Source organism: Populus alba, chromosome 5 (assembly GCF_005239225.2).
Source record: "Populus alba chromosome 5, ASM523922v2, whole genome shotgun sequence".
In the NCBI taxonomy this organism is placed as follows: domain Eukaryota; kingdom Viridiplantae; phylum Streptophyta; class Magnoliopsida; order Malpighiales; family Salicaceae; genus Populus; species Populus alba.
This window is the reverse complement of record NC_133288.1, coordinates 18,486,458-18,497,476: the sequence shown is the minus strand read 5'-3', so window position 1 is coordinate 18,497,476 and position 11,019 is coordinate 18,486,458. Positions and strand designations below refer to the sequence as shown.

General features: G+C 31.4%; 1 protein-coding gene across 4 annotated transcripts; it reads right to left on the bottom strand.

Annotated features, from left to right (window-relative positions):
- Window positions 1-2,102: 2,102 nt before the first annotated feature.
- On the bottom strand, window positions 2,103-7,345 carry LOC118061830 (tubby-like F-box protein 8). 4 transcript variants are annotated; one of them, XM_035075422.2, is made up of 6 exons: window positions 7,144-7,345; window positions 6,686-6,784; window positions 5,516-5,914; window positions 5,196-5,283; window positions 4,104-4,236; window positions 2,103-3,153 (listed from the first exon to the last, which is right to left on the bottom strand). In XM_035075422.2, the coding sequence occupies exons 3-6, from the start codon at window positions 5,861-5,863 to the stop codon at window positions 2,448-2,450; spliced, it is 1,275 nt and encodes a 424-aa protein (XP_034931313.1). In that variant the 5' UTR covers window positions 5,864-5,914; window positions 6,686-6,784; window positions 7,144-7,345; the 3' UTR covers window positions 2,103-2,447. The 4 variants fall into 4 exon arrangements, with proteins under 4 accessions (XP_034931313.1, XP_034931314.1, XP_073265644.1 ...); XM_035075423.2 differs by lacking the exon at window positions 6,686-6,784; XM_073409543.1 differs by lacking the exon at window positions 7,144-7,345 and having other exon boundaries at window positions 6,686-7,081.
- Window positions 7,346-11,019: the final 3,674 nt, after the last annotated feature.

The window sequence follows — 11,019 nt, the reverse complement described above, 5'->3', positions numbered from 1 at the left end:
ATATTAAGGCCCAAAATTATAACTGAATCCTCACCCAACATCTATACCTATAAAGAGACATGAACGAAAAATACAGAAGATGCCATAAAGCTTGATTAATTATTTGATAAGTCAAAGTAGTTTAATGAACAACTAAAAATATGAACGAAACCTCATACACACAGTAATACTTGTGAATCAAAGTTTGCCCCCTTAAAAAAAACTAAATTCAAGCTAAATACTTCTATTTATAATAGGTAAAAATATCATAAGAAACACTAGAAAAATAATAAAAGAGTTTTAAATAAAATAGAAAAAAAAATCATAAACCAACTAGAAAACTAATACAATCTTTGCACGGTAGCTTCTAGATCTTATTGATATCCAATTGACCTGAAAGTTTAACTTAATATATAACAAAACCTTTAGAAATTTTTGGTAAAGTTTTAGTTTAATCCATTGGCCAGATCTTGTTAGAGTAAAATTATGCATTAAAAAAAAAAACTTAAAACTGCTCGTTGAAATTAATTAGCCCACCATTGCAAAATAATTGGGCTCAGATCAAATTCCTCTTGCATATATTTTATATTTACTAATATTTAATCATCACTTGTTGAAATTGTAGCATCCTTAAATTTCATATTGGTTCAAATACTCTGAATAAGCTTATTGATTGAATCTTTAAGCTTCTTTGCCCTTGATCTTGTAGTTGTTGGAACTTGCAATGGATCATTTGCTGTAATTTGGATCGAATCATAACTGGAACAAAAACCAAGACCTTTTTTTTAAATAAAAAATGAATTTACTTTTGAGAAAAATAACTTTTGGAAACTTGCAAGTGTTTCTCTATATATGTTCTATAACTTACATAGTTTTTCTTTACACAAAATATGAGACATACCATTTTATTTATATGGAAACTTGATAACCCTATAAATAATAAAATATCAATTTGCTTCTTGAATAATATCATATATATTATTTCATAATAATTTTTTAAAAAATTATTCTTTCAAGTCTCTAATTGATTTTCTAGGTCTAGAATTATAATTCCTTATATTAATTACATTTTAGTCTTTAATTTCTAAAACTTATTCACAAACAAGTCACGCTTGATTAATTATTTCAGATTAATTTCTAACCAATAGTTCTTAATATGTATGACCCATTAGATTCCTAATAAGTTGACCTAAATATATATTATAATCCTAAATAAATAAAATAAATTTAATTTATTATCAATTTACCAAAATCAAGTGCATCATCTAGCAAAGTGTTATGATCCTTTAAATATTAGAAAAGTCATAAGTGGTTTAACTTAAACTTTTAGTGAGTAGTTTTTTAGTGTAATTATTATCCTTTCATCATAAATGTTCCGATTTAGATATTATAGCATGAAATATATTTACCTTTTTAAAATCATATTTGTTCTCAATACCATAAACATTAATCATTTGAATAAAATTTAAAACTCTTTTCAAATATAATTCCTCATTGTGCAAGGATTTTACAATCAATATTATGTCAAATATCTATTTGCTTGTTAGTTGCTACCATTGATTATAACAACTTCTTGTTAGGATTAAAATGTCTCATTTCACATGTAAGATAACTTAATAATCTTGATTAAAATGTCTAAAAATTACTTACACAACTGCCATGTAAACCTTTTTATATATACATGTGATATCTCTAAACAGAATCCTCATGCATGTCAATTAAGTATACTTGTCTTTCAACAAATATCTACATATTAATTTTATATATCTTTTTATCTAAGTTATAAAAACAACTTGTTTTATTTTATAAAAAAACATAACATGTATAAATCTTAGTGGCTCTAACTAATATACAATCTTAATAAAATAAGCAATGATATTTAGGGGGGGAACTTCGATAGAATCAAAATCTCATAATTATAATAATTTTATTTATAAAATATTTTTATATCAAGAATATTAGATTTATTAATCAAATATTAAATTAATAAAATTTTAATTTTTCTTTATATTCATTAATTAAATATTAAATCCATTCATAAATAATATATATGTATATATATATACACACACACACTTTATGAACAAAGTCAAAGTATCAAAGTAATGACGACTAGACATGTATTCTCACACAAACACACCATCGTCTCATCCCATAAACATGCCGCTGGGAGTCGAATTACTTCATGGTTAACACGTACGAACATGTTTTTGTCATATGAAAAGCAACGGATTTAACAACAGCACGAAAGTGTACGATGGAATCATACAAACAAACTAAGCCAATGGAAACAGAGGGGGGGGGGAGTGGGAAAGGAAAGACCAGTCAAATGCGAGGAGATGTTCTGCGCCTTCCAGTCAACTATAAGTTGTACAGTGACTGGCTGCACACAACCGCCCCATCCTAGAAAGCCATAGAAGATACCATCTAGGAAACTACATGTTCTATATCTCTTGCCATTTTCTTTTCTATTCACATGCCAATTTAGTGTCAAAGCTGCTCAAGCAGATGGCGAAAGCCTGGAATGCGGACAAAGGATACCGGTAATCCATGGTGAACATATCTTTGCCAACCTTACCGAATTGAAGAATCACCTTGTCATGATCAGATTGAGCAGGCTGCGAAGGTGTTGGTGCACCAGCAGCAGGCTGCGTTGCAGCAACAAGCTGAAAGTTCTTGACAGAGGCAACCGACACTCTCCCGCGGAAATTAAGGCACCAGCATTGCAACTGTTCATGCCATCTTGGTGACTTGTTCCGGAGGACCAGTGGTCTCTCCTTTCCCTCCTCATCTTCTTCTCGAGGCCCAAGAATGTTGGAGAACCGGGAACTGCTAAACTCAGTTGAATTGTCAATTGATTTCGAGAAGGAAATGCTCCGAAATGAGTCTTCAAGGGAGCAAGGTAGGAGCTCAGGCTGGCCTGGGACAGAACCACCAGGCTCAAGGGATGATACAGGGATTGAGTGCATGGTGCAGTGCATCCTTCGTGGACCCCGGGTGCCAAGCACATTCAGCTCATAAGCAACATGAGCAATGTTATAGCTGCCTGTAGGAACCTTTGGAGAAACTTTCTTTGAGTAGAACCTACGGCTTCGGCCAGGTGGGGAAAGCTGAGCATTATTATAGGGGGGCTGCGTGTCATAAATTATAAATTTGGTTCCCAGAAAATTTGACCTGAAACAAGAACAATAAGCATTTCAACACAATTCTGACACATAAGTACAGCAATTCGTTGAACTTTGTGCATTTAATGTTTCCTTTTGTGCATTAGTCATTGCAGAACTTTTTTATTATTATTAACTTGGGTGTTTGGGCCAGCTTGGGTGTACCTCGACTAATCTAACGGGCCCTAAAGTTAAAGACCATCGCAGAACTTATAATGATACCTAGAGGTAGGAAGTCTTAAAAGCACCAACTCACATGCTTAACAAACCCTTGCAATAAATGGTTCATATCAGGCTATTCATATCTTGGACACCTTGACCTCACTAGAAAGGTCAAAATCAATTCATCACTCTTATCTTTAAGATCCTTGATCAAGTAAAATTTATATGATGCATGAAACAATCAATAGTTACATCTCTGACGCATCTGCAGAGCAAACAATTATCACCCCCTCACATGGAGAAACAAAAAGAAAAATTTAACCAAATCTTTAGCCTAGCTTCAGGTATCACAAAAGAAAAAAATGACATTGCTAAGCTGACATTTAAACTTTAGTAGCATACTCATACACATGCATGCTAGCATGTGGCACCCATACACACTTAATCCTATACAATAGAGAAACAGAATATATTCCTAATAAAAACAAAAAAGAAATATGCAGTTCAAGTTTACAGAAAAACTATGCAATGAGATTATTGACTATATAGCTAGGTAAAAAGTACACCTTGGTCTACTAGACAATGGAGGTTGCTATATTATATTAGCTCTTAAGGGCACTGCCATGCATGGATTAGGCGAGTTTTGAACCCAAATGGAATGTTAATTAAACATATATTGTCTTCAAGTCATAACCAAAGGAAATTACCACAATCCAATGCAAGACTAGTATGAAAATTGTAGCATAAATTTGGGGCATTAGCAACTAATCAAATATCATACAGAAAATGAACCCTGACCTTAGTTTTCCAATATATGTGCTGCTTGATTTTGATATGTTGTCTGCATCCATGGAAATTACATATTCTGTGCAAGTAGTTCTCCGAGAACGTTTTGCAGACAGAAGAAATTTTCCATTTTCAACAAGCAAAGCTGCAAAGCATTAAATTAATAAATGGCATATTAATATAGAATACTATAGTAGATTGAGGAAACTTTGTATCAAACAGTTGAGTTGCTGAATGAGAGTATTATAGTGATTTTTGTTATCTTTGGGGAGTAATAACTTAGATTGATAAAATAGAACTGGAGCAACAATTCAAAGAAAATCAAGAGGATATCTTAGAACAGCAGATTCGGTAGACAGTTTCCAAAAGTTTGCTTGATAGATATTTTACAGAAGAACTTCGTATGCATAGCCATTAAAAAGAATTTGCTACCCATTTTTGGAAAGAAGAAATTTCCTTTTCACTAAAATCATAATGCAAGTCACTTGCAGAAACTACTTAAAAAAAATACGTGAACATTGCATAACTGTCTTTCCAGGCAGTAGGACAAACTTAATAGAAAGAAAACAAAACAGATAAAATAAGAGTAATGTTACTTTAAAATAAACATTCAAGAAAAAAAAAGCCGCAATTGTGTGTGAGAGAGAGAACACATCAGATGCATATCAATCAGGCATCTGGATCATGGAAACAACTTGCAGCAACCAAACTGGTTTCTTTCCAACATAGAAAATGAATTGCAACTAATCAGGAAAAAAAAATTGTGTCTAGCTGGTTAAATAACTGACAGAAGCAACTTCTAGTTTTGGCACAGTAATAAGAAGGCACCATTAATGCAACTTTAGAAACATGATTAAATGTCATTAACAAGGACAAGCAGCGCAGCTATGCATCACTGTAGAAACCACAGCATCATGACACAACCAAATGCATGGAGGTAAAAAAACATTCATTACTTCCATCCATGAAGACCACAAGAAAATAGAGAGAAGGAGATTAGGGTTGGTAAGTTAACTGCATACATCAATATAAGACCACTATTTCAAAACAGGTCACATAAAAGTCATGAAAATCAAATGCCAAAATGTCAAGAGGAAAGCTCACCAGGGCTAAGGCAAAGGAAAAGATGGTAAGTTAAGTTTGATTTGTCCCTCCTTATGAAACACTGGATGGTTCCATCCCTGGGCCCTGGCTATAAATGGATAACGAAAAGATTGTCAATTATCACTCTGTGTCATAGCAAACCCCATACAAAATAACTTTGTGCATCCTCATGTTAATTCTCAGATAGAACCTTGCATAGACAGAAGTTGGTTGAAAGGAAAACAACCTTATACATGTATGAAAATGACCTCGTATAAAGATATTATAGAGAGAAAGACAAGATATTATAGAGAGAAAGACAAAGTATGTACGAACCTCACCTGCTTCAGGGAAACAGGGAAGGTGATCTTTCCAGAGAACTCTGGACTTCTTACAATTTCTTTACACATTTCCCTCCAAGCCCTGCACACAGAAGCACAAGCAACAACATGCTTGCGAGCAGGCCACGTGCTCTCACTTGCCTCCAATCTCTTGATCACATCTCGCAGTAATTCTGGCGGAAGACCAGCCCAAGGACTATCCTGAATGACCACAGGCTGGTCAAGCAACTCACATGCTGAGCCATGAGATTTCCCTCTGAAATGACCTGGCAGCCTGACCTCAAAACTCCGTCTCGACAAGCTCCCAAATCCATCCCTCATGTCACGAACTATACTACGGAATGACATTTTCTCTAATACACTGGCAGCCCCAAGTTAATGAACACTTGAAACTGGATGCTGCATGAAGCAATTTTACGCTTAAGTGGATGAAAGATTACTAACCAAGAATTGTACACAACAGAATCAAACAAAATAGTTTTAAATTTCAGCTATAACTACAATGCTTACTAACCAAGAAAGAAGAGAGATAAGGGAAAAAGCACAAAGCAAGTAAAGAAGATTCCTATAAAAGAAAAGAGTCACATGGACCCAAAGCACCTAAAACACCAGACTTTTTTCAGAAACGTCTTTTGGCGGGTTTTAAACTAATCTTTAAATCCAAGTTGCCATCAATTCAAACTTTCTTTTAGCACACTCTCGCTCAAATTAAGATTCTCAACAAAAAGGAAATATTTATAGAACTATACCCGTTTTTTAATTACAAATTATGCAACAGGGAAAAGAGAAAAGAAGTAGCAAACTCATTTGTCACTTAACTAAAATCTAACTTCCTGTATTGTATAAATTTATCCAAATAAACAAGCAAACCATATCTCTAAACAGAAAAGACTTGGAATGGGTCTCGCACATTTTGGATAAAAACTCAAAAGTTCATCTCTCATGAAGAAATTTAAGAACCAAGTCTTAAAAACTCAAAAAACATGATATTATATGAAGATGCTAGAGCTTTTCTGTTTATCGAACGAACGTCATAAACTACACCGTGAAGTTCTGCCTTATCTACTTTTATCACCTAATTTACTTTTTGGCCCCTAAATTTTGTTAAGATTTGGGGCTAACATTACATTTCAGGTTCGGAAAAAAATCTAGAGAGCAAAAAAAACTAACCTTTTCAAACCCCAAAACCGATCAAATATCCATTCTTCAACTCTCAAACATCACCGATCATCAAATCAAGAACAAAAATCACAACTTTCCACATAAACTCTGCAACAAAACAACACTTCATCCTCACCAAAGCACCAATTTCCAAAATGTTTAGCAGCCCACAAAGGGAAAAGCTTTGGAAGTTCAAGAAATCAAACAAAAAACAACAGTTTGACTATCCCAGGTCAGAAAAATGAAATCCTGCGCAACCTAAAAATAACACGACGAATGTGTCTTGGAAATTCGAATCAAAGACTTAAAATTCAGACATCTTTCCGGTAATTATCTCGAGAAAAAAGCAGAGAATCACCGAATCTAGGAAATATACACACACACACATACATATATATATAAAGAGGAAAAAAAGGGAAACAGAGAAGTGGAAGGTGGAAGCACTAAAATAAAGCATGATAGCTCACCATTCTTCTCTACAGAGTCAGATCCTTAGCTTCACCGCACGATTTCTCTCTCTAGAAAAGTCTACAACGACAGGCACAGGCAGACTTGTTTGATTAAACCCAATTTACGAAATTAATGCTAGCATAGAGGCATAAGAAAAAAAAGAATTAGCTTCCTTTCATTTTACTATTATTTTATGAACAGTACGACTTGGTTTAAATTTAATTTAATATTATAGATAAATATAGCATGCCACTTTTGAAGTAGAAGTAGACTTGTAATAAATTGAACTGAAGTGGAACTTGTCTCTTCTCTTTATGATAACTTGCCTATCTTATCTTAGACAGATTATCATTTTGGTCCTCGATCCACGACGACCTTTACAATCCGTTTCATTTATTCAACTGCCGTTATCCGACTTCCCAACGGCGTTATGTGTCTCTTCATCAAGTATCGGGGCTGATCTAGCTACCCTATGGGCCTATGGGCTACCTGGTAACAATCTGTTGGACAGTGGGCTAATGACTATGGTCCTGAACACGCAGTTGCTACAATCCACTATCTCAGGCAGATAAGGCCCAATGGTTCGGTGAATTAACTGATTTTTGTTCATTTTAACCCAATGGAAACTTGGGCTTGCAATTTTATTTTTGTCCACCTTGAATTCAACAACTTAAATATCATTAGACTATAAGTTTATTAGTTATTGAAATTGGAGTCATGTGTTGATTAAGTTTTTATTTTTAAATTAAAATGACCTGTTATTTATTTAATATTTAAATAATAAATTTTCACATGGTGTATATCCTAAAGGGCTATATATTAAAGGTTGTTTATGACATCTAGTTTTTTTTTTTTTAAGAAGAGTAATAATTCAATATCTATTGAAACAAAATTATCTTCTAATATAATTTTTATTTTTAATATAAATATATTTTTTAACAAGAAAAATCAGAGCTTTCTAAGCTATATTGTTTATTCAACAAAAGGGAAAGCAAGTAGAATAAATATATAAAAAAAATTTAAACAATTTGAAATAAGGATAAAAAGGCATCTCTTTAATTAAAATTACTTCACCATATTAATGTGTTCCCCTTTTTATTTTTTTTACCAGAAAAGTAGTTTTTCAAATAACAACTTGTCATAACCGTAAAGAAAAACTTTAATAAAAAATAATACTTTTAAGAATTTTGACGCGAATGTATTACAAAAGAAATGAATAGTATATTGCTCGCGCATTGTTATGTTTAACTTTTTAAAATCCATTTTCTAATTAATTATACAATGGTAAAAAAAAAATCTGTAAGAAAGACAATGAATAAAATAATGCAATGAAAATAAAATTTTTTTGCCGGAAACTTCTTTTCTAATTCATAAATGTTTTTGGTGTTTTGAAAAAACAAATTATAAAAAGAGAGCTTATTGAATAAAAAGTGACAATAATTTGAAAAAAAAATTGTAATAACAATAAAGACATGAACTTCTTTTTCATAGGATATCCATTACAATTTAAAAAAAAAAAAACCAACATAGCTAATTTATATCTAATAATTAACGAAATGACTGCTAACATTAACAAAAAATACTAAGATCATATCTGAAAGTAAATGTCATATTAAATGATAAATAAAAAAATAATATCTTAAATACATAATTTGAACATATTATAAACTGTTAGGATGCAACATACTATATAAAATATTCTTTAAAAATATTATGAATTGTTTGCATGAAACATGTTAGGAATTGTTAGATTGTTGTTGCATAAATATTATTAAATATTTTCATGCTAAATAACACTATTTCAATTGTACTTGCAAGTATATTTTTATGAAGTATTTGTTTATTATTGAATTATTTGCATGTTATTCCATCCTTATTATATTTTGTAACAAATAAGAAGAATATTGTAAATGTTGAAATATTTGGCTTTCATTAGTGAAAGATAATTTGTGTTGTTAAATATTAATTTATTTAAGATTGATAGTTTATCCAAATTAGTTAAAGAATTACTGTAATTTATCTTATGGGATATAACGTGATTATTTTTGTAATTATCTAATTTGTTTGGATAAATAAAAAGTTCATATGAGTTTTATTAAAAAAAGATAAATACAAGTTATCCAAAGATAACTGTGAGGAAAATGTTTTTGTAAACCATAAATAGCAGTATGTTAAGAGCGTAATAAACTAGGAAGCTTGAAGATGATGTTCTTATCCTTATCACATCAATATGTATATAAAGAATGACAATAAAAAGTGAGAGAAGCACAAAAGAGAGTGCAACACTTGCAGCGGAACAAAAGTGTCCAACCAACTAAAAAGTTACACAGAGTTTTGTAGTATATACTTTTGACACACGAGTGGAGTGTGAAGAAATTTTTCAATAAGAATTGTTCGCTAAAGAGTTAGAGAGCCTATAGACTCTAAGGGGAAGTTCATGTGTTAACTATTAACAACTGGATATTCCAATTAGAACGACAACAATTTGAAGATATCCAAGTGTTATGGCAAGGTACTGTGGTAAAAGACCAAACAGAGTGTTTCTCTTGACAAATAAGTTAGTAAAGTTTCAAAGGATTTGAAAGGCTATTTGTTTCTACGGTTGGAACTGCATTTCATTATTTTTTTGAAAAAAAATTTGTTTTTGTTTGAAATTAATTTTTTGATATTTTTAGATTATTTTGATGTGCTAATGTCAAAAATATTTTTTTAAAAAAAAAAAATATATTATTTTCATGCATTTCTGAGAAAAAATGCATTTTGAAAAACAACTGCTACCACACTCTCAAACACTGCTATTGTCATAAATACTCCTCTTGTAATCTTCTAAACTAGTGAGAGTTGTCTATCATGGGTTTGGCTACCCTAGAGGGTTTTTTTTTTTTAATCTTATGGAGAAGTTCTTCAAAAAGTTTTCCTTTTATAATGAAATGATTTGTTCATTTAGGTTTTTTCATATTTTTATTTATTTAGTTACTGGTCAATGTTAGCATATTACTTCTTAACACATATAGGGAATAGAAACAGGATGTTCAAGTGGTATCAGAGCAGATTCACTCATTTTAGAGTAAGATTTGTTTTCCTTGTGGAACATGTCAACATTGACTTCGTCGCCATAATTCAATAGTGAGAACAATGTCTACTGAAATGCGAGGATTAAAGTTTTCCTCAAATTACTAGTCAAGAAAGTCTGGCACACAATTGAGCATGGTTGGATCAAGCTTGTAAATCTTTTTAAAGACTAGACTAGAGATAAATCCATTTGTTGTAATTTAAATAGTAAAGGTTTAAGTGTTATTTTCATAAAAGTATCTCCTGATGAACTTAAAAGAATCTCCATATGTGATATAGACAAAGAAGCTTAAGATATTCTTGAAGTTACTTATGAGGGAACTAAGACAATGAAAAATTACAAATTACAAATACTAACCTCAAGATTTGAGGAGATAATAATGTTGAAAAATAAATGTTTAAGTGAGTTTTATGCAAAACTTAATGATATTATAAATTCTAGGTTCAATTTATAAGAAAAATTAAAGAACTAGCAAATTACAAGGAATATTCTAATATCCCTGCCTAAAAGATTTTAGCGTATCAGTTATAAAATAAAGCAAAGGTGTAAACATTAAATTAGTAATGAATATTGAATATCCTAGTTTGTAATAACTAGGATATTTCTTTTAGCTTATGAACCTTTATGTTGAATATTTCACTCATATAGTTTGCATAACAATATCTTATGCATAATAGTTTTTTTTACATATTTTGAATTGTTACGATGCAACATACTGCATAAAATATTCTTTAAAAATATTATGAATTGTTTGCATAAAACATGTTAGGAACTGTTAGGCTACCGTTGCATAAATATTATTAATTGTTTTCATTCTACA

Bases quoted from the DNA above. Each gene is read 5' to 3' on its own strand.
- LOC118061830 (XM_035075422.2), bottom strand. From the start codon at position 5,863: ATGTCATTCCGTAGTATAGTTCGTGACATGAGGGATGGATTTGGGAGC. The intron at 5,284-5,515 runs GTGAGGTTCGTA...ATCCATTTATAG, and splicing joins TCCCTGTTTCCCTGAAGCAG to CCAGGGCCCAGGGATGGAAC. The intron at 3,154-4,103 runs GTCAGGGTTCAT...TTCTTGTTTCAG, and splicing joins ACATATATTGGAAAACTAAG to GTCAAATTTTCTGGGAACCA.